Genomic DNA, 26,937 nt, shown 5'->3' with positions numbered 1-26,937 from the left:
TAAGCAAAGAAAAACGACCGCATCATTTGTATTTGTATTTATTATGGAACCCCATTAGCTGCTGCTACTCTTCCTGGACAGTTTATACAATTTTAAAAACATTACAATACATTAGCAGATTTCACTACACACTGTGTGCCCTCAGGCCCCTATTCCACCACTAACACATATCTACAGTACTAAATCCATGTGTATGTATAGTGCGTATGTTATCGTGTGTGTGTTTGTATGCATGTGTCTGTGCCAATGTTTGTGTTGCTTCACAGTCCCCGCTGTTCCATAAGGTGTTTTTTAATCAGTTTTGTAAATCTAATTTTACTGCTTGCATGAGTTACTTGATGTGTAATAGAGTTCCATGTAGTCATAGCTCTATGTAGTACTGTGTGCCTCTCATAGTCTGTTCTGGACATGGGGACTGTAAAGAGACCTCTTGTGGCATGTCTTGTGGGGTATGCACGGGTGTCCGAGCTGTGTGCCAGTAGTTCAGACAGACAGCTCCGTGCATTCAACATGCCAAGACCTCTCATAAATAAAAGTTTCAGCCAGGAGAGATTGACATGCATATTATTAATATTAGCTCTCTGTGTACATCCAAGGGCCAGCCATGCTGCCCTATTCTGAGACAATTGCAATTTTCCTAAGTCCTTTTTTTTGGCACCTGACCACACGACTGAACAGTAGTCAAGGTGCGACAAAACTAGGGCCTGTGGGACCTGCCTTGTTGATAGTGTTGTTAAGAAGGTAGAACATCGCTTTATTATAGACAGACTTCTCCCCATCTTAGCTACTACTGCATCAATATGTTTTGACCATGACAGTTTACAATCTAGGGTTACTCCAAGCAGTTTAGTCATTTACATTTACATTTAAGTCATTTAGCAGACGCTCTTATCCAGAGCGACTTACAAATTGGAAAGTTCATACATATTCATCCTGTCATCTCTAGTCATCTCAACTTGCTCAATTTCCACATTATTTCTTATAAGATTTAGTTGAGATTTAGGGTTTAGTGAGTGTTTTGTTCCAAGTACAATGCTTTTAGTTTTAGAAATATTTAGGGCTAACTTATTCCTTGCCACCCGCTCTGAAACTAACTGCAGCTCTTTGTTGAGTGTTGCAGTAATTTCAGTCGCTGTAGTAGCTGACGTGTATAGTGTTAAGTTATCCGCATACATAGACACTCTGGCTTTACTCAAAGTTAATGGCATGTCGTTAGTAAAAATTGAAAAAAGCAAGGGGCCTAAACAGCTACCCTGGGGAATTCCTTATTCTAACTGGATTATATTTGAGAGGCTTCCATTAAAGAACACCTTGTTCTGTTAGACAAGTAACTCTTTATCCACTTTATAGCAGGGGGTGTAAAGCCATAACACATATGTTTTTCCAGCAGCAGACTGATCGATAATGTCAAAAGCTGCACGGAAGTCTAACAAGACAGCCCCCACAATTATTTTATCATCAATTTCTCTCAGCCAATCATCAGTCACTTGTATAAGTCTTGTGCTTGTTGAGTGTCCTTCCCTATAAGCATGCTGAAATTCTGTTGTCAATTTGTTTACTGTGAAATAGCATTGTATCTGGTGAAACCCAATTTTTCCAGAAGTTTACAAAGGATTGGTAAGACATGAAGGGCAGTCAATCCGGATCATTTCAAGAACTTTGAAAGTTTCTTCAAGTGCAGTAACAAAAACCATCAAGCGCTATGATGAAACAGGCTCTCGTGAGGACCGCCACAGGAAAAGAAGACCCAGAGTTACCTCTGCTGAAAAGGATTAGTTCATTAGAGTTAACTGCACCTCAGATTGCAGCCCAAATAAATGCTTCACAGAGTTCAAGTAACAGACACATCTCAACATCAACTGTTAAGACGAGACTGCGTGAGTCAAGCCTTCATGGTCCAATTGCTGCAAAGAAACCACTACTAAAGGACACCAATAAGAAGAACAGACTTGCTTGTTCCAAGAAACACGAGCAATGGACATTAGAACGGTGGAAATCTGTCCTTTGAGATTTTTGGTTCCAACCGCCGTGTCTTTGTGAGACGCAGAGTAGGTGAACAGATGATCTACACATTTGTGGTTCCCACAGTGAAGTATGGAGGAGGAGGTGTGATGGTGCTTTTCTGGTGACACTGTCAGTGATTTATTTAGAATTCAAGGCACAGTTAACTAGCATGTTTACCACAGTAGAAAATAGTAAAAATAAATAAAAACCCTTGAATGAGTAGGTGTGTCCAAACTTTTGACAGGTACTGTATATATATATTCAGAGTATATATATATATATATTTCAGATTCAGAGTATATATATATATATATACTCTGAATCTGAAAGCTGAGGAAGAAAGTCTTTGATCGTCTATCAACGCAGTACGTATCTCACTGTCTCACATTCCCTCAGACTGAACGAACTGAACCCATAGAGTTCATGAAATATAAATATACATTTATATAAACATTGATATTTATCATCATAAAGAAAGTATTATGAGGTGGTTAGATACCAAATTGATATGATTTTAAATTTTAAAAAAGACTTCATGGTTCATACCACTGGGGGGCAGTGAGGTGTTTCAAGAAAACATCAAAACAAATTCTATATGTAGTCTTAAAAAAAACATTATTCCATTCCATCACAGACCTTATTTCAGTAAAGGATACCTCATGATTTGATATTTCTAATAAACTTTTGTCAGCTGACTTTCAGTGTAAACACTATTAGATACAAATACTAGGCCAGGGCAGAGCTCTTCAGTTGACCATGGCAAACAGATAATGAAACAAATATTATGAAATCAATTGTTGAAAGAATGTGGCGGGACAATAAAGTAGTTGTAACACAGTAATAAATAGTCATCTGTAGAGACCCAAAATCACCTGCAGTAGTCACTTCACAGACTCTTGATTGCATTGAATGGCCTCCAAACCCATTTCACCCAACCAATCATAACACAAATGAAACAGAGGGGATTGAATGTCTGTTTTCATGCTAATACAAACAAATAAAACGATCAAAGAAATGTTGCATCATATTTCAAAGAAGTTGATCAGATACCTGCAAAAAGTAGATGAAGACAGAAGGAATTGAATGTCTGTTTCTTTGCTAATACAAACAAATAAAACACTTTTATAATTGTACATCCTGTTTCACAGAACTCATTTATCTGCAACAAGTACCCTAGATGAAGACAGATCATATGACATCAAGCATCTCACCAGAGAGGTTGAGCTTATTGCCCTATGGTGCTGAGCTCAGTTCACTCACGTTACAGTGTCGTTAGAGACTCTGTGAGGTAGGAGCAAGCTTTGTTGTCACCTTCAAAGGGATCATAGGAGGAGACATAATGGCAAATCAAGATCAAGAGCTATCCCTTTACACAGAGTTTCACCCCATGGCCAAATCAGATTGTACCCCAATCTATGGGGATCATTTATAACTGGGCGGTGGTATACAGTGCAATCCTTTGTTGGTTAGTCACTGGTTAAATACATGTTTAGAAATGTTTAGAAATACATATAAAGTGCTTATGACCTGTATCTGACAGTCACAATGATGATGACTGGATTCTTTGCCCTAGAAAATAAATCATTGTATAACAAAACAATGAAATATAACCTTTCAAGAAAAAAATGTATTACATCTCAACAAAAACTATTTTAAACCAAAGGACATGTCAGCTAAGGTAAAGGTTAATAAAACATTAAACAGTAATGCTCTGACAGGGTTCTACAATGTGTAAAAGGAATCAAAGTATGTCTTCTTTCATGACATACTACGATTGATAGTCAGCCACGAGTAATGGCACACTGCACCGTGCACACGCCGACTCTCACAAATTAATCTGACCATCGAGGTGAAACAAATGCTACAATGACATACTGAAGGGCAGGCAGCTAGGTAGGCCACGTCAAGTTTACATCCCAAATGGAAACCTATTCTCTATTTAGTGCACTACTTTCGACCTACCCCATAGGGCTCTGGCCAAATGTAGTGCACTATATAGGGCTCCCGAGGTGCGCAGCGGTCTAAGGCACTGCATCTCAGTGCTAGAGGTGTCACTACAGAAACTGGTTTGATCCCGGGCCGTATCACACCTGGCCATGATCGGGAGTCCCATAGGGCGGCGCACAATTGGCCCAGCGTCGTCCGGGTTTGGGGAGGGTTTGGCCGAGGTAGGCCATCGTTGAAAATAATATATTTTTCTTAACTGACTTGCCTAGTTAAATAAAGGTTAAATAAAAACATTCTAAGTATAGGGAGTAGGGTTCCATTTGGGATGCAGCTCTAGTAGTGTCCAGTTGAGTTACACCCTGCACCAACTCACTCTATTTCCAGACTCTGTATATGTCTGAAGCCCTCAGAGGCCTTGAAATAGAGTGACAATCTATCTCCATAAATACAGATTCCAACTGTGGCAGATTCCAACTGTGGATGGGCTTTATATCTGAGCGGAAGTATATCCTCCAGACCTGGGTTCAAATTCTATTCTAAATGAAATACTTTGAGCCTGCCTGAAATGCCAGAGGGACAAGGTTTGACGTTTTGGGACTATTCTGTTGGTTCCATTAAGCCAGGCAAGCTCAATAAAGCACAGAAAGTATTTGAAATGATTTTGAATATTATTTGATGCCAGGTCTGGTATATCATTCCCTACTGAAGACCCTGGCCTGGAGGAGTAGCACCTTACAGGGTCATTGTCTTTTAACTCCACCTGACCACCTGACCTTGTGTCCATCCAAACACGACTCCATCCGCAGGCTGTATGCACATGTCCACCTTGACCCCAGAGCTAAGAACTAGGCTCTACAGTAATCTTTGACCTTTGATCTAGCTGGGGGCAGGGCCAGGACAGGTCAAGGCCTGTCTTTGTTTACTGACAGTGATAGGGGATCTAACGTAGACAGAGAGAACAGGTGGGCAGAACAGTTATAGATTTTTACTAAAGGTTTTACTGAAGGACACTCGGCTATAATGATAGGCACTAAGGCAGTGACTCCCTGGCAGCAAGACAGTATCCACGACTGGATTATCTTCTCTCTGCGTCATCCTTAAAGAATATACATTATACAGTTTATGCCAACGCACTGATGGTATAATAACACCATAACTATGTGCATTTATCACATGGTCAGATAAAAATGACAGACACGTATTTCATGTAATTATCCTGGTGTGAAAGCGTAGTCAATGTCAGAATGAACTTCAGTCTTACAGCACAGTGGGCTTATAGGATTTCATTTCTCCAACAGTTGCTGCTGTATTAGCCACATAAGAATCTGTCACCACATCCCACAGAGGCAGGTGGGTTTGATCCTGACATTCTCACCAGCATTTGGGAGTAGTGAACTACATCTAGTTCAACTAGTAATGCAACTACCCTTTGCAATAGCTTGGTGGTAGTTGAACTACATTCAAATCTTGGCAGTGTTTTTTTGTATTACATTTTAGCCATGTAGTGGTGTAGCTAACTATTGAAGTAGGCAATCATTTCCTTTCTTTTTGGCATCAGACCTTTCTAGTTCTCACTTGAAACATCGTTTTTGTGTTTAATAGGCCAAATGAAACATTCTGTTATTATCTGACTCCAGAGTGATCTGTTCTTGCAATATGTAGTCTATGATACTTCATATTTAGATATGATTTATCATGAAGTAGTTTGGATGTAGTGAAATACTCTTTCAAAGTAACTTTAGTTAAGTTAATTCTATTTTTAAGGGTCGCTTTAGTGTAGCTTAATTAAGTTATTTCAGTGTGAAGTAATTGTTAACTCCGGAAACTATATTTTCAGAGTAGCTTCCCCAACACTGGTTCTCACGTCTCCATCATGGAAATAAATAAAATCACTCTCCTCAGAGCTGCAGCTCTCTCATCATCTCAGTCCAATCAAACCCACTCAGACCTCTTCTCCTGGCCCTCGCTGGTGTTGGACTGCAAGTCCGAGGCTGTCATCTCTACCAGGGTGTACTGACCCACTCTCCTGGTGCACACCGCTGTTCCTGGGGGGACGCCCGCAGCGGTTGCCGTTGGGGGGCACAGGTCCCGTCGTGGGGGCGGGGGCGGTTTGAGGCGGCTACGTTTGCTAACCCTGATGGACCTGGGTGTCCCGATGGGCTCTACAGGGCACAGAGCCACCTCGCTCCCCTCTGCCTCGCGGCCCTCCTCCTGGGCTGCAGGGTAGAGGTTGTTCCCATTGGTGTTGGCGCCTGGATGCCCCGAGGAGAAACTAGAACCACAGCGAGGGGCAGAGGCGTCCTCAGCCTCCCCCAGATGGGGATAGGCTCCCTGGTCAGCGGTGCTGGACTTACTGGCCCCTCTCTTCCGAAAGGTTATAGGTTCCACCACCAGGTTCTGGGGAAGTAGAGGGATGTTAGCCTCCACGCCTCTGCTCCCCCCGCTGGACGAGAGGTAGTACTGCTCCTCCTCGTACATCTTCTCCACCAACATCTTCCTCTTGGTCTTCTGCGTCACCGAGCGCTTGATGGCGCAGATGAGATCAGCCAAGTTGAGTAATAACGACAGGGCTCCGGCCCCCAGCATGAAGTTAAGCATGACGGTCTTCTCCGTGGGCCTGGAGATGTAGCAGTCTACCTGGGTGGTGCAGGGAGTCTGCTGGCACAGGAACCTCCTGGGGATATAGAACCCAAACAGGTAGTAGTGGACCACCCCGAACCCAGCCTCCAGCAGTATCCTGAACAGAAGATGGAGGGTGTATGCTCCTGAGAAGCACTGACTCCTGCCATGCTGCACCTGGAGAGCTGTCTTGGTCAGGGCCGTCTTCCTGAATGACTCCTGCTGGATCTGGTAGAGCGGTTCAGCTCTAACTCTATCTGAGGGGTCAGTAGTGTCGATGGTGAGGCGTGATGTGACTTTATGGATGACGTAGATAACGAAGATAACGTACGGGAGACAGAGAACGAGCAGCTGAACAAGCCAGTAGCGGAACAGAGAGATAGGAGCGAAGATGTCGTAGCAGACGTTAGCACAGCCCGGCTGGATGGTGTTACACACAAAGCGTTCCTGTTCATCTTGGTAGAGGGGGTATCCTGCAAAGAGCAGGACCAGGATCCTCAGTAAAATCATCAGGATCAACCATATCTTCCCTGGAAGACAGTGAAGGTGAAGTAAAGAATGTCAGAGTTAGTCACAACCACTCACACTTGCTATTTATATTGCAATAAATATTACAGATTTGTTGAAATCACGTAGTTTAATTTAATTTCATATTGCAGGACTGGTAAAGTCTTAAATTATATTTAACTGCTAATAAATGTGTTTATAAGCTTACCAAGAAAATATATCTTGCCTGTACATTTTCATCAAAATTGTTAGGTGTTTTGGGGAATATCAATATATTCTAAATGGAAAATATCCGGAAACATAAAACTTTAAAACAGAATTTTGTCTGACAGGGAGTTGAATAAGTTGCACTTATTTTACCTATATGGGTCAAACATTTGTCAATCATTCATAACTAACAGATAGGGGAAAGTTCTCCCCTTGAGTTTGAGTTTAGACAGACTGACAGACATTGGCATTCCGATGATCTATTCTACGAGCCCTTGTCAGATGTCAAATCAAACCAATGGAAGGATATAACTTCCAGAATTGACAGAACTGCATTAAACATACATAATCGTATATGCAAAGCAAGCTGATGTTCTCTCTGATATTTGACTGACAATCTCTTACAATGACAAATCCAGTCCGCATTCCGCTCAGTGAAAGATCCACAAGATACTCACCTACAAGCGTTATGTTGTGGTTTAGACAGATGAAGACCACCTCGGAAGCACTCTGTCTGCCCATGTTAGCAGATGATGATGATGAAGGCCCTCTGAAGCCACGCTGTCCCCCTCCAGGCCTGTCTGAGCCTCTTCTCCTCGATCACCAGGACACTGTCCACCCTAACCCGCCTCCAAACCAGGGCAAAAATTGTTCCACAGGAGCCAGTGACCTCCAGGTGAGCAGATTAACTAGACACTAGAGTCCAGTTCTAACAGATGAATCTCTCTTCGTTTAGAATAGTACAATCTCTCTTCTAGAATCTCCATCAGTCAGTCAGCTCCAGGTGATCAGATAGAATAGGTGGCTAGTTTCTCCTAACACAACTGATACAAATCTGAACATCTTCCCAAATTCTTGAGTCTCCAGAGTCCGTACACCTCCAGAGTCCGTGGAGTCGACCGTGCCTGACGTCAGCCCAACGTCAGTCCTGTCTTACCTCTGGTCTCTTCTCAACGTCTGTCCTGTCCCAGCGACCACTGTCCTCAGACAACAGAACAGGAGATGGGAGTGAACCCCATTGTAAGGGTTATTCTTACCCACCAGTTAAGAGAGGCATGTCCACCATCCTGGCATTGCTGAGATATTTTGGTGGCTGGCTGGGTGTCCTTCCAGGAGAATAACAAGCTGCAGGATTACTCATTAAATTGCTGTATTAAGTTCACAAGCACAATGGAAAGCATTTCAAAGCTAGTCCCAAGGTATATCCCTGCCAAGGACATAGAGGGTCCATGTGGCATCTTCTTCACATTGTCATGTTGGCTGGATACCATGGTGAGTGATGAATTGTGTTGAATCGGGATAATTCATGGCAAGTTTTAAAATGGCTTTTGTGTGAGACTTGTAAAAAAAAAACTCTGGAATTATATATAATATAATAAACAAAAGGATAGACGAAAAGCAAGGATGGAAGCTTTAACTGTTGCCATGGGAAAGAAGGCCCACTGTGGTATTCCCCTGTATTGTGGCCTTGCTGTCATAAATCCTTTCATCCTCTCAGAGAAGGACATCTTTACTGGACACATGGCATGGGGTACAGACTAGGCTTGTCCCATTAATGACTGGAGATTTATGCTGATTAGTATTGGCAGATGCCAGGCAATAAGCAGTCATAAAGGGTTCCAGTTGTTATCATGTACTTGTGTGGAAAAGTGTTCCATGTGTGGAGGCTGCTTTGTGGGGATTAAGTTACGGGCTGTGGTGAATACCCGGGGGGATTTAGGTTGAGCGTGGGGGGCCATTGCATGTGTGTCTGTATGTGTGTTTGAGGACCACAGTGGATTTGCTGTAAATGTCTGTAAAACATGGGTAATTACTTATTTTAAAAGGTTGGGAAACAGGTTAGTATGTTGCTATTTGAATGGTTCCATTCAATCAGCAAACGTGCACGTTAAGGATACACAATGGCCATACTAAAAGCAATGGACCAAAGGAATACATGTACTTTGTGGTGGGCATTACGTCAGATGAACAGATTGTATTGCTTTGGTCCTTGTTCAACCTCATTGGCTTGTAATTTTAACTGATTATCATCTCTCCCTCAGCTTTGTATACTTATTAATATCATACCCACTCATCACTTGAACCAATACTTCATAAAATGAAGCTTTCCCTGTGTAACATATTAGTACTCCTGGCTCGTTGTGCGCAGAGATGGTCCTGCAGGTGTGTGTTTATAAGAGATGTGGCAGCATGTTATTCATTAGCCCACAGCTCTCCTTCAGTAAATGTCACGGCAGAGAATCAATTGACTAGCGCAGCAATTACCACTCGGTATTTGAAATGTAAATCTGGGCTAATATGGAGGATTATACACGGTCCTTAGTGACAATGTGACTGCGAGTGTAAACAGAGAGCTTTTCTGCCTTTTAAATCTTTGTTTCTTAGGGAGAAAAAAAACAGCATACTGATCACAACATGGGCTACATCAGCAGAATAATAGAAACGACTCACTTTTCTTTTTACTTTTTACTTTGATTTTGGCCTAAAGTCATGTGTAGTGGTGATCTTCTTTAGAAATAGGCCCTGCTTCAAATCCAGATACTTAACGTTGTGAGTGACCAACTTTGAATGGCATAATAGGACATAACATTGACGGAAGATAGTCTAGCAGCTAACTAATTGAATTATACATTCATATTTCTCATGCAAACGGTCTCTCTTTCACTGACACTGACCCAGTCCTTTACATTGGGACGACATGACATAATCATTGCCGCTCTTCCAGCAGTGCTCAATCAGAGACACCGATAGACGTGCTAAGTAGACCTGACCACCACAGAACCAAAGCCAGGTTCATATTCAAATGGGTGACACTGTAGTATACACTTGACTTGGAGACGCGTACAGCATAAACAGGAGTACAGCCATTGAAAATGTAACTGATACCATTCAAGTACAGCAAAAAACTACATAAAGTATTAATAAAAGATTATATAAATACAGAGACTGACATATGCATATAAAGACTTGATGAATGCTACATTGTCACGCCCAAGTAAAGTGACACCATGGTATTTTTATTGCAAGGTTTAAACGTTTATTTATTGTGCAGGTTTCTAAACATTGCTTCTGATCTGGGCACATCAGTTGAACTAAAATCATAGTTAGAACAGTCCATACAGGGAGAGACTGCGGCTTATTCAGACTCCAGTCCCTTAGGGTTGTTGGTCCTGGGATCACTTCTTAGAATGTAGGCTACAATGAACTAAGAGATTAGTACTCAAAAAGATACAGATTAACCACATTGGGCAAACTGAGAACAGGAACAAACAACATAAAACAGCAATAAAACCCCAGGAAATAAACTATAAAACAAAACATAAAAACAGAGTTCACACAACTACAGCAGTTTCTTTCATTAGCACAGGAAATCATTGACAACAGAGTTGCATTGGTAAATCCTAACATTGTCGTAGAAGAGATAGAAAGAGAAAAGGTAGAAGAAGTAAAAACTCTATGCAGAGGTAGAGTCTAGTGCACACGACTATCACCCCAGTCACTAGCCTAGGTTATACCACAGGCTCGGGCTATAGAGCATGATGAGTTCATTTTCATTTCTAGAAGTCAACATCAGACTGTATGCACACACACATACATACAATAAATAAGATATACAATCTTAAAAATACCTCTACTGTCTCCTCACGACAACACCTGTTTCTTCTCGCCCGAAGACATTTGCACTTCAGTCGCTCACAGTCACAGCTCCATAGAACGCAACAGTTCCGTTTCAGAGTCCCCACATCATTCCAACAGTTCCGTTTCAGAGTCCCCACATCATTCCAACTGTTCTGTTTCCAAGGCCATACCATTCCAACAGTTCCACTTCAGAGTCCTTATACCATTCCGATCACGTGCAAAGGGGATCTATTATATCACAACAATACATATTCAAAGGCTAATCCTTCATTGTCTGATACTTTGGTTCAACTCCATCCCTTTTTACATATGAAAGTGAAACATCTGGCAGATAGTTGGTCCTGATGAATGGTTTGAATGAATGCTGATTGGTATTCACGGAATGCTATCAAATAAAACTATGAAAACAACAACTGTAGAGACCCTTGATAAGGAATTGCTTTTATCTTTTCAATAGTTAAGATTGCTTAAGAGTGGGGAAACACCGTGAACTCAACAACTTTAAAATAAAACAGCATCAAGAACAAGAGGAATGTTTCACCTGGTTTTGCAACAGGGATATCATAAAACCATGTAACACTGAAAACATAATTCATATGGTAACAGAAAATGTATGTATGATAAGATGAGAGAGTCTAACAGAACGGTCTCAATTCAATGTTTGAGTGTGAAAAACACATGAACCCATCATTCACTGTAGTTAATCTGAGCTCTGCAAACTTGATATGAAAAACTAGATCCTGACAAAAGATTCAAATTCCTTCCAATGGTTTTACCATCTACATTCTAGATGAAATAATACCAGCTTCCATATAACCCATAGTTCTAAACTCTCCTCATATCTGGTATAATAAGACATTGCAATTTTTTTAAATGTAAATACTGATCAGATATTTATAAATATTTCACCCCAATTCTCCATGTTTGAAAGTTAATGTGCTCTTTGTCTGCACACTGATATCTTATCTTACTGTACAAAATCAATTAATTTGCTAAATAATTATATTTGATTTATTCCTAATGGTTTTGTGAACAGTGTTTGTTAATCAATAAACGTCCTTTTGTTCTAATATACTGTAGGACATTTTTAGAAATACATTTCCAATATATTGAAGAATCATCATGCAAATTGGTTTTCTGAAATGATGTTTCTGCTGTTTCTTTAGGAGTTGGAAGATCAGTAATTTAAAAAAGCATTCAAGAAAAAAAACTCGACCCCAGTTGCACTTTAAAAATGAAAAAGGAAGGTCTCCATGTTACACTAGCATGTTACACCAGCATGTTACACTAGCATGTTACACTAGCATGTTACACCAGCATGTTACAGGCACCACAGGTCAGAACAACGGCAGTGAATACACTATATGGACGTTCAAACCCACCATTTTGTCTTACTTATACTATAGTTATTTCCTGTTCTTGGAAGATGTTTTTCTCCTTTTTATTCGAGTGCTTGTCATTCAAACTCATCCCTGTACGTCATTCGAGACCTACCATGAAACAAAGCGGTACATGAATATTGCTTGGCGTGAGCGCAATGTTCACTGGAATGTTTAACTGTGGCAGTATCCCAAATGGCACCCTATGGGCCCTGGTCAAAAGTAGTGCACTATATAGTGAAAAGGGTGCCATTTGGGGACGCAGAATGTATCATTTTGGCCATGAGGAAGAGAGAGATAGAACTAATGTGTGAAATAGTTTTAGATAATCATCACTCGGTGGCAAATTGGTATAGCTAGATAGAACGGAACGCAATTAAAGATAAAGATCACTTTGTTCACCTTCAACTGAACTTCATTTATCAGTCTTATCGCCCTAATTAAGTTATTCTTCAAATGTCTGTCTTCCTCTTTCTCTACTGTATATCTCTCACTTCACATTCCCCCTCTTGGTGTCTTTATGTAAATGTAAATACAAAACAGTTGCCATTTTAAACTCAAACACAGGTGCAGTTTGTTGAACGTTACAGAGAAAGAAACCCTTGAGGTTTTGGCAGTTTGATTTCATTGCAACCAAACACAGTAAGAATAACACTTGATGAGGTCTTGTTACTGCCTCCAAGGAAAGTAGAGACATTTCTATATTTCAGGAATGTGTACCAATTAGGTTTGCCTGTTACCTGGGAAAAAACATTTGTGCTTTAGAGAGGAATTTGCTGAAATCCTTGAAAATCATAGGAATGTACAGTATACCCGAGCGGTTTCTCCTCTATACAAGACAGTCAACCTTTAAAATGGCTATTGGAATGCTGTTGTTTGAGTTTATGGGTTATTATTCTAGGATTTTTCAAATCTTTCCACTGTCTCTTGATCTTTCCAATGTTCTTTTAATCTTTTCCCATCTGGCCACTGCTCTTCTGCCATTGGTCACCAAGTCACCTGTAGGACTCAAGTTCAACTTCAGACAACCAGAGGGACATCTTGTATGTACAGTACACAAGTGGACCATCAGAGCAACAATAACACTTATTATCCACAAAAGTGCCAGCAGGTCGTTTCTGTGTGAAACAAACCACACAGACGCAACTGGACAACTGAGTTCTGAGTCTAAGTTCTCCTGCCCTAACCCTTGACCTCCTAGGCCAGGCAGCCATGTCATGTCTCCGTCATGGTGGATGCGCTGTCCTCCTCCTGGTGGTGAATGTTAGGATATGATGGCCGGATTCCACCTCACCACCGTCAGATTGTCTGCACTCACAGATGTCTTCTTGGACGGTTTCCTCAAGTCTTTATACTTGTCATCACACAACCTGGAGATGGCCTGAGACATGGAAAAATGCACAATAAGACATAGAATAATATAAAACAGAATTAACGTTATGTTCATGTACACAGAGCTACATAAACTACACTGGAAGCCTAATAACAAAAATCACTATAGCAATAGCAAGATCACTTATTACTTTCTTTGGTGGCATTTCTTTAACAAGTCAGATCAATATTGAATACGATCCGAAACTGCCTGTTTCCCTCTCCCTCTATTACAGCTCCACTGACAGAGAACAAAGAACGACACGACGCCTCAACCAGCATCAATACCACAAGGGCTCATTTCAGACCTTAATTGCCCAGCGGAGAGGCATGGGGACGAGGGGAAGAGGGGACGGGGAGGAAGGAGGGATGAGGAGGAAGAGCGGATGGGAGAGAAGGGGGTCGCTGGTGCTGCTGGGGAGATAATTACATGGCAACGAATGCCGCCTCACGTCCTCCGTCACAGACACAAAACGAACGCAGAGAACACACCACCACCTCTGTCAAATGCACACTGTGCTCACTGCACACTAATTAGCAGGCTATATCTAGCCATTGTGTTTGTGCATCCTCCAGCCATGTTTTACAGAGTTAATATCTTGATGAAAGGGGAAGGAGAAAAGCTCCCTCTGGAGCACAAATGAATGATAAGCAATTGTGCATGCTGTTTTCAAAGACGCTACAATTATTTGGTGATGACAGTAGTAGCAGTGGTAGTAGTGTCGATAAACAAGTAGCATTGTGTAGGTCCTATGAACGCTGGGTGTCAACGAAAATAAGATCACCATCCTCACAGCTGATGGGATTGTGGAGAAGCAGCGACTGTATGCGTCACTGCTACTCACCTCTAGTTTCTGAGCCTTGTCCCTGCTCAGTGGCTCCAGAGGGAAGCTGAGGTTGTTGGCCTCGGCCATGGAGCGCAGGTCAAAGTAGTACTTAGCGTAAACACTAGACGGAACGTTGATGTTGAACTGCAGCAGCTCCAGGAACTGACGCTCCAGCTCATTCCTTCATACGGAGAGAGAGACAGAGAGAGACAGAGAAAGAGAAATGATCACCAGTCAACGTCTTGAACTGATCTTTAAGAAGAACTAAACAACTGAAAAAGAGACGTCACCAACTATCTTATGTGCTAAGCTTTTAGAATTATACAAAATTACTCCATGGTATCAAGTCAATTAACTGTGGTTGCAGCTTAGCTTTCGCTTCAGCTGACTGTTTCCCCTGACCGTTTCTCTGACATTCTTTAGACAACCTAATTGGTCGGTCTGTGTCTCTGTAGCAAAGCCCCGGTCTTTGATTCACAAGGTTAAAGACGTCTGCTACACCAAGCAGGCTTTTCTCACCACCTACATAGATATTCTAATTCATGCAGCAACAGACGAGCTAAATTTAGCCAGCCGTGGAGTGGTGGAGGCTCTGCCTAATAAAACTCCTCTCCTCCACCTACTCCTCAGAGAGAGAGAGAGAGAGAGAGAGAGACCAAGAGAAAGAATCTCATGCATTGGTTTTGGGTTCAGGGCTATGTTCTATGAGCCCACTGAGAGGGGGTCATGACAACAAGCAGTCTTAAAACTAACTGTGTATTCAGGATGGGTCAGGAGGTTTACTGGTGGCTACACATTCAAGGTGTCAGATAACGTCTCTAAATAATCCACATAGATTCTCCTTGTCTCTTTGTGATTCATTTTGGGTAAGGAGGTCGAAGCCCCAGTGGCCTGTGGCCTTAGTTAACTATTGTCTACCAGGCTATGAGACTTCAGACTGTACCCATGCCGCAGATACCGCCTGTCTGAAAACACCCCAGCCCTTACCACAGCTCAAGACACCAGCCCCTGGCCCCAGCCCCAGCCCCAGACTCTGCCCCAGCCCTAATCTCAGCTCAAGACCCAGCTCAAGCTCTAGCCTCTACCCTAACCCCAGCCTCAGCCCCAGCCTCTGCCCTAGCCCCAGTCTCAGGTCCAGCCCCTGTCACAGCCCTATACCCAAGCCCCAGCCCTGGGCACCAGACTGGGGGAAGCAGACCTGATTCCAAAACACCGGACTGTCCCAACACCGACTAAACCACCACTGACCCCATATCAAGGTTATTCTGAGTTCACAACGCAAAATGTCCCCGACTGTTCCCAGCACTGAGTGGGGTTGGCAGTAGAGCACGAGATTAGGGAATGGCATTTGACATTGTTTTTACTGTTCCCATGATTATAAAATACATCTGAAAGTATTCATACCCCTTGACTTACTCCACATGTTGTGTGTGTGTGTGTGTGTGTGTGTGTGTGTGTGTGTGTGTGTGTGTGTGTGTGTGTGTGTGTAAAGATATATATACACACAGTTAAAGTCGGAAGTTTACATACACTTAGGTTGGAGTCATTAAAACAAATCTTTCAACCACTCCACAAATTTCTTGTTAACAAACTATAGTTTTGGCAAGTCGGTTAGGACATCTACTTGTGCATGACACAAGTAAATTTTCCAACAATTGTTTACAGACAGATTATTTCACTTATAATTCACTGTATCACAATTCCAGTGGGACTGAAGTTTACATACACTAAGTTGACTGTGCCTTTAAACAGCTTGGAAAATTCCAGAAAATGATGTTATGGCTTTAGAATCTTCTGACAGGCTAATTGACATCATTTGAGTCAATTGGAGGTGTACCTGTGGATGTATTTCATGGCCTACCTTCAAAATCAGTGCCTCTTTGCTTGACCTCATGGGAAAAGCAAAAGAAATCAGCCCTCAGAAAAAAAATTATAGACCTCCTCAAGTTTGGTTCATCCTTGGGAGCAATTTCCAAACGCCTGAAGGTACCACGTTCATCTGTACAAACAATAGTACGCAACTATAAACACCATGGGACCACGCAGCCATCATACCGCTCAGGAAGGAGACGCGTTCTATCTCCTAGAGATGAACGTACTTTGGTGCGAAAAGTGCAAATCAATCCCAGAACAACAGCAAAGGACCTTGTGAAGAGGGAGGAAACAGGTACAAAAGTATCTATATCCACAGTAAAACGAGTCCTATATCGACATAACCTGTAAGGCCGCTCAGCAAGGAAGAAGCCACTGCTCCAAAACCGCCATAAAAAAAGCCAGACTACGGTTTGCAACTGCACATGGAGACAAAGATTGTACTTTTTCGAGAAATGTCCTCTGGTCTGATGAAACAAAAATAGAACTGTTTGGTCAAAATGACCATCATTATGTTTGGAGGAAAAAGGGGGAGGCTTGCGAGCCGAAGAATACCATCCCAACCGTGAAGCACAGGGGTGGCAGCATCATGTTGTGGGGGTGCTTTGTTGCAGGAGTGACTGGTGCACTTCACAAAATAGATGGCATCATGAGGCAGAACAATTATGTGGATATATTGAAGCAACATCTCAAGGCATCAGTCAGGAAGTTAAAGCTTGGTCGCAAATGGGTCTTCCAAATGGACAATGACCCCAAGCATATTTCCAAAGTTGTGGCAAAATGGCTTAAGGACGACAAAGTCAAGGTATTGGAGTGGCCATCACAAAGCCCTGACCTCAATCCCATAGAAAAAGTGTGTGCGAGCAAGGAGGCCTACAAACCTGACTCAGTTACACCAGCTCTGTCAGGAGGAATGGGCCAAAATTCATCCAACTTATTGTGGGAAGCTTGTGGAAGGCTACCCAAAACGTTTGACCCAAGTTAAACAATTTAAAGGCAATGCTACCAAATACTAACTGAGTGTATGTAAACTTCTGACCCACTGGGAATGTGATGAAAGAAATAAAAGCTCAAATAAATCACTTTCTACTATTATTCTGACATTTCACATTCTTAATATAAAGTGGGGATCCTAACTGACCTAAGACAGGGAATTTTTACTAGGATTAAATGTCAGGAATTGTGAAAAACTGAGTTTAAATGTATTTGGCTAAGGTGTATGTAAACTTCTGACTTCAACTGTGTGTGTATATATATATATATATATATATATATATATATATATATATATATGTGTGTGTGTGTGTGTCAATAAAAAAGCAAGTGCCATTTAAGATGAATTTATTGAAACTGTAATATCAACTGGTTATATTATATCGTGGAACACAATCTTCAAAAAGGCACGAACATCAGCAGTGGCACTTGGTTGTAGAAGCCTATGGCTGTGCAATGGCATAGCCTTGTTTTGTTCATTTAGCAGACAAGACGCTCTTATTTACCGAGCCCTTATCACAGTCAATACACCTAATTTATAGTAAAATGATATGAGTTGGTGAGTTGAAAGACAAAAAAATAAATATATATTTTTTTAAACATCAGTGTTATTTTTGATATACAGACATGTAATTTATGCTGAAAAAATAAACACTACCTTTCAAAAATTTGGGGTCACTTAGAAATGTCCTTGTTTTTGAAAAAAAGCACTTTTTCTGTCCATTAAAATAACATCAACGTGATCAGAAATACAGTGTAGACATTGTTAATGTTGTAAATGACTATTGTAGCTGGAAACGGCAGATTTCTTAAGGAATATCTACATAGGCGTAAAGAGGCCCATTATCAGCAACCATCACTCCTGTGTTCCAATGGCACGTTGTGTTAGCTAATCCAAGTTTATCATTTTAAAAGGCTAATTGATCATTAGAAAATCATTTTGGAATTTTGTAAATGGATGAACAGTTTCACATTGAACACTGTACGGTGAGGATTTACGGCTACAACATCTGTTTGGTGAATAGGCATCGACTTAATGATTCTGATGAAAATACGCTCTTTACCAAACAAATGTTTTTGCGTATTTTCAGTGTAGAACCGGTCTATGTTTAGGAGGGTTATAGCCTCGGCTAAACAACTCTAAATGGCTCTAGCAGTTCACAAAGTAGCTGAAGTAGAAAATAAACGGACGCAATTATTCCAAAACTGCAGCTCGTTGTTGGAATGCACATTCTCCTACTTCAATCAACCAGTTCATTTTATATTTGGTGATAAAACTGTCATCATTTGGCAAGGAATTTAGCTTGGGTATCACATCAGTTAGATGTGTTGTTGTACACATTTATTTCTGTAGGCCTAACGGGAGCTTGGGTATCACATCAGTTAGATGTGTTGTTGTACACATTTATTTCTGTAGGCCTAACGGGAGCTTGTGTGCTCACTCAGGCACACCTGTGTAGAGAGCGGGTGGAACGCGGTGAATGAGACACGGAGTGGAAAGGGAATTTAGGGAGAAGAACAGTGTGATGCCTGTCTTGGTTTCTTTTTAGTTGTGCCTTGCAAATGCACATGTACAACTGGAAAACTAGAGTCAAGGCAAATGAACGAGCATTCCACCAAATAGTTTTACACTATCTCTGGTTAGAGATCGAGCTTTGACGTCCGTTCGAGTACTCGATTACTCATGCCTATCCCTACATGAGATAATGTATACTGTTATTATGCATGCATGCATGTATCCTACAATAGACGGTCTATACCCTGTCTATTTGCATAAGGCTAATTGAAAGTCTGTTGTAAAAAGGAGACACAGAGCAGATTTAACCTCTGCTGAAAACTGTCAGATGGACTAGCTGGCTGCTGGTTGATCTGGGTTAGTGTGCTTCATGGACTGGGGTCAAACTGTTCCAGACTCACATGTCCTCCACGGTGATGTCTTTGAGGATCTGGCAGTAGTCTACGTTCCACACAGCCTGGTCGTCCCACACCTTGGACGCCAGCAGGATGGCTCCCAGGACGATACGCTTCCAGTTGACTGGGCAGATGTCTATCTCTGCATAAGTTAACAGGCGCTCCAGGTACACCTGGGAGAGAAAAAGATAGATGGAAGAAATAAAGAAATAGATGTCAAAGACAGTCCTCCTTTTAAAGATGTCTGAGACATTCGTCAACTATCCTCTGGTCTGGTGTGTGATAAACTCCAATACTCAATTCAATACATAATTGCAGCAAAAACAAGAATCTTGTTGAATTGTGAATAATTCAAATAACAAATTGACATTTCCCAGATGATGTATGAACAACAATATACAGTACAGTTCTTCCTCATCTAAGATAATTACTTCAGATCCAGATAATTACCCTCTTCTCTGTGTGCCTGAATTGATTCTGGAATTAATGTTCCATTCCAAACTCCTCTGGCATTCCGTCTCCACAAAGCCAAAATAACAGACCACTTAAAATCCTGATGTAGTGCAGTTTCTCTGGGCTTTCTCATAAAATATACATGTCAATCAAAAAAACTTTCCATTATCGCAGCCACAGTCTCCATTCAGTACGTCAGTGAATAAAAAATGCACTGAACCTTTAGGCACAATATATTGGGAGTAGTCTAATTTACAGAAATTTATTTTATATTCTCTCCATGTATCATAATTTAGTCATTTCCTTGGGGAAATGTGCTTGGTCTGTCTTAAGACACAGTCCTTGCTATGTGGTAGGTGGGTGGTGAATCTAGAGGCCTGTACTGTTTGTGTCTGACTTGCTAATAGAACACACACTTCAGTTATTCTATCCAGCAGTCTCCAAGGACTGTGCTCCGTTTATCTATTGTCCACAGAATTCATTTCTCACCTACAGCTTCAGATTCAGCATAGCCATGGATGGCACGGCTCTCTATCTGTACATCTAGATTCACCTAAGCCTAGATACACAGCTAGTCTTCCACACAAAACAACTTGTTGGAAATGTGTGCGTAGAATGACATACAGCGGAGGTGGCAGGGTATGTGACCCCACATTGTTGGAGAGTTTGCCTTGTGATGCACAGCGGCATCACTGTCATGGCTTCACACAGTGAAGACGGAAACTCTCCAACATGGAAACATTGTGTTGTTAACCACTGGCAGTATGTAAAGTAAAACACCAGTTCACCCACCCACCCACCCAGCACAACCTCACCCCTCCAGTGCCCGTATTCATATAGCGTCTCAGAGAATGAATGCTGATTTAGGATCAGTTTTGCATTTTGAATCGTTATGAATGGACAAGCTGGGCCTGATCCTAGTTCAGCACTCCGACTCTAAAACACAGGACAACCTCCCCATTTTCTCCAGCTGAAACTGGTCCTGTTCCCTATTCAATTACTGTCGGCATCCATCCCTGTTTTCCCTCTAGGGTGTGGGGCCAATGGGAGAGTCAATGAGACAGTCTGTGGGCCAGGCGTGCGGTGTGTGTGTGTTTGTGGAAACCAGATCATCCCAAGTGACAGAGATGACAGGCCAGTGAAGTCATAACCAAACAATGGAGTGTCAGAACACCACAGGAGGACCACACATCTCAGGGCCAGAGAGCACAGCTCCATCAGACTCGGGCTGTATACCAAATGGCAACCTATTCCTTATGTAGTTCACTGCTTTCAACAAGGGCCTCTCAGCAGTAAACCAAAAAAACAGCAGGTGTTATTGTGATGGATGGAGGATGTTTCCAAGCAGAGTGGAGAGGTGTTCTGCTCTACAATGGTTTACACTGAGTACAAAAAACATTAATAACATCTCCACGACATACTGTACAGTGCCTTTGGAAAGAATTCAGACCCTTTGACTTTTTCAAAATGTTATTATGTTACAGCCTTATTATAAAATGGATTAAATAAATAAAAATCCTCAGCAATCTACACACAATACCCATAATGACAAAGCGAAAACAGGTTATAATTTTTTAGCAAATTTATTACATATAAAAAAACAGAAATACCTTAGATACATAAGTATTCAGACCCTTCGCTATAAGACTCAACATTTTGCTCAGGTGCATCCGGTTTCCATTGATCATCCTTGAGATGTTTCTACAACTGTGGTAAATTCAATTGATTGGACATGATTTGGAAAGGCACACACCTGACAGTGCATGTCAGAGCAAAAACCAAGCCATGAGGTTGAAGGAATTGTCCATAGAGCTCCGATACAGGATCGTATCGAGGCACAGATCTGGGGAAGGGTACCAAAAGATTTCTGCAGCATTGAAGGTCCTCAAGAACACATTGGCCTCCATCATTCTTAAATGGAAGAAGTTTGGAACCAACAAAACTCTTTCTAGTGCCGGTCATGGAGGTGACCAAGAAGCCGATAGTCACTCTGACAGAGCTCTAGAGTTCCTCTGTAGAGATGGGAGAACCTTCCAGAAGGACAACCATCTCTGCAGCACTCCACCAATCAGGCTTTTATGGTAGAGTGACCAGACGGAAGTCACTCCTCAGTAAAAGGCACATGACAGGCCGCTTGGAGTTTGCCAAAAGACACCTAAAGACTCTCAGACCATGAGAAACAAGATTCTCTGGTGTGATGAAACCAAGATTGAACTCTTTGGCCTGAATGCGAAGTGTCATGTCTAGAGGAAACCTGGCGCCATCCCTACGGTGAAGCATGGTGGTGGCAGCATCATGCTGTGGGGATGTTTTTCAGCGGCAGGGACTGGGAGACTAGTCAGGATCGAGGCAAAGATGAACGGAGCAAAGTACAGAGAGATCCTTGTTGAAAACCTGCTCCAGAGCTCTCACGACCTCAGACTGGGGCGAAGGTTCACATTCCAACAGGACCAGGACCCTAAGCACACAGCCAAGACAAAGCAGGAGTGGCTTCGGGACAAGTCTCTGAATGTCCTTAAGTGGCCCAGCCAAAGCCCGGACTTAAACCTGTAAATAGCTGTGCAGTAACGCTCCCCATCCAACCTGACAGAGCTTGAGAGGATCTGCAGAGAAGAAATGGGAGAAACTCCCCAAATACATGTGTGCCAAGCTTGTATCATCATACCCAAGAAGACTCGAGGCTGTAATCGCTGCCAAAGGTACTTCAACAAACTACTGAGTGAAGGGTCTGAATACTTATGTAAATGTGATATTTCAGTTTTTTATTTTTAATAAACTAGCAAAAATACCTAAAAACCTGTTTTTGCTTCATCATTATGGGGCATTGTGTGTAGATTGATGAAGAAAACAAACTACTTAATCAATTTTAGAATAAGGCATAACCTAAGAAAATGTGGAAAAAGTCAAGGGGTCTGAATACTTTCCGTAGTCACGGACACGTTATTAATGGTTTGTGTACTCCGTGTAAACCATTGTAGAGCAGAACAACTCTCCACTCTGCTCGGAAACATCCTCCATCCATCTCAATTTTTACTTGTAGTTTTTTTATTTAAATAGGCAAGTCAGTTAAGAACAAATTCATATTTTCAATGACGGCCTAGGAACAGTTGGTTAACTGCCTTGTTCAGGGGCAGAACGACAGAGTTTTACCTTGTCAGCTCGGGGATTCGATCTAGCAACCTTTCAGTTACTGGCCCAATGTTCTAACCACTAGGCTACCCTTCGCCCCAATAACACCTTCTGTTTTTTGGGGGTTTACTGCTGAAAGGCCCTGGTTGAAAGCAGTGAACTACATAAGGAATAGGTTGCCATTTGGTAGATTTTGGACAAATCCGTTAAGACACCAAACATGATAAAGGGTTAAACATAGGTTTTTAATCAACTCGTGAATTTATTGAATATAGCTATGATTCCCCGGCCATATACTGTATCTTGACTAACATTTTATGCAGATTATTATTAATAAGTTATAACAAGTTGTCCAGTGTAGTAAATCCTCAGTGTTTAGAAAGACCCATGTACTTTAACTGAACAGGGACAAGTAGGCCCAAAGTGACAGTGATGTACCTCAACTTGCACCCTATTCCATATATAGCCCTATGGGCCCGGGTCAAAAGTAGTGTACTATATAGGGAATATGGTGCCATTTAGTTAAGATGTTATTAAATGGGAGCAACACTCCCTCCTAGTGTTGTGTGGCAGGGTGTGATGACGATGTCACTCACTAGTGTGACGATAGCACACTCTGCAGTGAGCTGTGCTGCACTGAACAGCGTCCGGACAAAGCGATATATCTGTTTCTGCTCCGGGTCGTGCTTTTCATAGTCCGCAGGAATCTCTGATTTCTGTAATCAACAGAGGAGCAAAGAGACGGATAATATAGTAATGAAACATGGGAACAGCCCAATTCTGACCCAATTCTGAATTGTTCTAAAGACCATTTAGTGTCAAAATAATAATTGGGCTGCCTGTGTAAATTCAGCCTAATACACACTCATATCCATAATGTATTATATATAACTACAAAAGTCTTACCGTAAGTGGATGAAGCTTTTCATCAAAAATATCTAATACCATTCTCCCATCGATCTCCCTGGAATGACAAAAAAGGCCACGCAGGGCAGTTGCTGAATGACAAGTGATGACAGTAACCAGTCACGACACCCAAGTATGAAGGCTCGTTCACAAACACACTGTGGCTTTGACTGTTTTGACTGAGGAGAGGGATGCTGTTTCGATCCTCTACAAAGTCAGTCAGGCTGTAGACCAATAGGGGAACACAGCCTCAGTGACCTCTCCACTCTGTTTGAAAGGCACATTGATCCATCTTGCCACAGAACACTCAGAATGTGTCCCACATGGCGCCCTATTCCCTACGTAGTGCACTACTTTTGACAGTAGCCCTATGGGCCCTGGTCAAATATAGTACACTATAAAGGGAAAAGGGTGTCATTTCGAACACACACTCATAGTACCTAAAGTACTAGACATCTAAAGACTGGAATTTTGGACCCATGCCAGGGGGCCTATGGGGGTCTGTTCGTGTTATCAAAGGCTGACTTTTATGTGTGACCCTCCCTCACCCATTATTGATGCTGGATGTCCAAATAGAATGTAATAACCTTCAGTGACGGGGGGGGAAATGTTCTTTCAACACATAGGAAGGACAACAGTATAACATGGGCTGGCTCTGCAATAGTACTAGGAGGGGCTGATTGTATTAGCTGAATGTGACAGATCATTCTTTCTTTTCCTTTTTTTGGGGGGGGGGGGGGGGGGGGGGGGTAGCTCAGCTTTAATATTGCCGAAAGATTGTGGCCTCCATCTATGGAATTGTCTGCATCATTTCCAATCCCCCACATATTATTTTACAGTTGAAGTCAGAAGTTTACATACACCTCAGCCAAATGCATTTAAACTCCGTTTTTTTCCCAATTCCTGACATTTAATCCTAGTAAAAATGCCCTGTCTTAGGTCAGTTAGGATCACCACTTTATTTTAAGAATGTTAAACCAAAGTACGTTCATCTCTAGGAGACAGAATGCGTCTCCTTCCTGAGCGGTACGACGGTTGCGTGGTCCCATGGTGTTTATACTTGCGTACTATTGCGTGGTCCCATGGTGTTTATACTTGCGTACTATTGCGTGGTCCCATGGTGTTTATACTTGCGTACTATTGTTTGTACAGATGAACGTGGTACCTTCAGGCGTTTGGAAATTGCTCCCAAGGATGAACCAGACTTGTGGAGGTCTATAAAAAAAATTCTGAGGTCTTGGCTGATTTCTTTTGATTTTCCCATTATGTCAAGCAAAGAGGCACTGAGTTTGAAGGTAGGCCTTGAAACACATCCACAGGTACACCTCCAATTAACTCAAATGATGTCAATGAGCATATCAGAAGCTTCTAAAGCCATGACATCATTTTCTGGAATTTTCCAAGCTGTTTAAAGGCACAGTCAACTTAGTGTGTGTAAACTTCTGACCCACTGGAATTGTGAATTATAAGTGAAATAATCTGTCTGTCAACAATTGTTGGAAAAATGACTTGTGTCATGCACTAAGTAGATGTCCTAACCAATTTGTCAAAACTATAGTTTGTTTACAAAACATTTGTGGAGTGGTTGAAAAACCACTTTTAATGACTCCAACCTAAGTGTAAACTGCCAACTTTCTTCTCTTCCCAAATATATTTTCCTTCATTATTTCCCCCTAACCCTACCATCCCTCCCCTAATTGGAGTAAACTAATGGACAATAACTCTTCGACTTCTACTTCCAGCTTACACATACTATATACAGTACATTTTACAGACATAGTATATTTTACAATAGTCATCTGTGGTTTGTTTTTAGCCCCATCCTAACAGGTCATTCTTACCGGTTCTTTATGTGGTAGTATATCGCCATGGCTACACTGTAAAGACAAATCATTACAATGAAGTTGCAATTTAATCTTTCCCAATGATAACTGCATACAGAATTCTTACAAACATAACACACATGACAAAGATTAGCATCATAAGTACATTTTGATGGATTCATTGGTCGATTGACTGATTGGTGATTAACCTACCACTTGATGGTGTATTTGAGGTTAGGCTGACTGACGGTGCTGTCATCTAGGAAAATGGTGGAACAGGAGCTGTACTTCCGTCTGACTGGAGCAGCGTGGTGCTGAAACACACACACACACATCACACTCTGTTACTGTTATGTCCACAGTCCACACACACGCAGGCACGCAGGGACGCAGGCACACACACACACGCAGGCACGCAGGCAGGCTAGAACGCATGCATCCACACACAAAACGTACAGGCATGCGCACACTCACAGCAGGTCCTGTAAAAAGCCTTGAAACAACTGCTGTAGCCCAGCTAATACCCCTGCTTTGTGGTTTTATATGACAGTGACATACTGTACATACAGACGGAATGGGTTTAGCTAAAAACAGTAGCTTCTATTTTAATCCATCAGTCTACTGCACATTGAGATGGTTTATATCGGCCAATCACCAACCCTTTCACTCTATTAATCTCATCGACCTAGTACAGCATGTCATGTACAATCAGCGTGATGCAGATAGACAGACATACAGGTAACTGCCAAAGTAAAGGAAACACTTGAGTAAATGAGGGATACAAAGTGTATTCAAAGCAGGTGCTTCCACACAGGTGTGGTTCCTGAGTTAATTAAGCAATTAACATTCCATCATTCTTGTATAAAAATGCTGGGCAGGCTATTATTTTGGCTACCATGGCTACGCCCCCATAGGATGACAGTTCCCCCATCTACAGGGCACGAGTGGTCACTGAATGGTTTGACGAGCATGAAAACGATGAAAGCCAAATGCCATGGCCGTCTCAGTCACCAGATGTCAACCCAATTGAACACTTATGGGAGATTCTGGAGCGGCGCCTGAGACAGCGTTTTCCCCAACCATCAACAAAACACCAAATTATGGAATATCTCGTGGAACAATGGTGTCACATCCCTTCAATAGAGTTCCAGACACTGTAGAGTATAAACTCAAAATAAGAAACGTCCGTTTCTCAGGACCCTGTCTTTCAAAGATGATTCGTAAAAATCCAAATAAAAGTTCACAGCTCTTCATTGTAAAGGGTATAAACACTGTTTCCCATGCTTGTTCAATGAACCATAAACAATTAATGAACATGCACCTGTGGCACGGTCGTTAAGACACTAACAG

The 26,937-nt window shown here is 41.9% G+C and overlaps 2 protein-coding genes across 3 annotated transcripts in view; both read right to left on the bottom strand.

Annotated features, from left to right (window-relative positions):
• Positions 1-5,883: 5,883 nt before the first annotated feature.
• On the bottom strand, positions 5,884-7,806 carry LOC120027662 (gap junction delta-4 protein). The gene is made up of 2 exons (XM_038972656.1): positions 7,743-7,806; positions 5,884-7,100 (listed from the first exon to the last, which is right to left on the bottom strand). The coding sequence occupies exons 1-2, from the start codon at positions 7,804-7,806 to the stop codon at positions 5,884-5,886; spliced, it is 1,281 nt and encodes a 426-aa protein (XP_038828584.1).
• A 2,490-nt stretch (positions 7,807-10,296) lies between these two features.
• Positions 10,297-26,937, bottom strand: part of ccny (cyclin Y) — a 77,935-nt gene continuing 61,294 nt past the window's right edge. For both annotated transcript variants that reach the window (XM_038972933.1, XM_038972934.1), the window contains 7 exons: positions 25,801-25,901; positions 25,606-25,641; positions 23,765-23,822; positions 23,455-23,574; positions 19,283-19,449; positions 14,519-14,681; positions 10,297-13,683 (listed from right to left, as the gene is read on the bottom strand). In XM_038972933.1, the coding sequence (XP_038828861.1) occupies positions 13,567-13,683; positions 14,519-14,681; positions 19,283-19,449; positions 23,455-23,574; positions 23,765-23,822; positions 25,606-25,641; positions 25,801-25,901 (762 nt within the window). In that variant the 3' untranslated portion in view covers positions 10,297-13,566. The remainder of the gene's footprint in view (positions 13,684-14,518; positions 14,682-19,282; positions 19,450-23,454; positions 23,575-23,764; positions 23,823-25,605; positions 25,642-25,800; positions 25,902-26,937) is intronic.

Source organism: Salvelinus namaycush, chromosome 33 (genome assembly GCF_016432855.1).
Source record: "Salvelinus namaycush isolate Seneca chromosome 33, SaNama_1.0, whole genome shotgun sequence".
Lineage (NCBI taxonomy): Eukaryota > Metazoa > Chordata > Actinopteri > Salmoniformes > Salmonidae > Salvelinus > Salvelinus namaycush.
The sequence above is the reverse complement of the archived record's forward strand: the minus strand, read 5'-3'. Positions and strand labels throughout refer to the sequence as shown.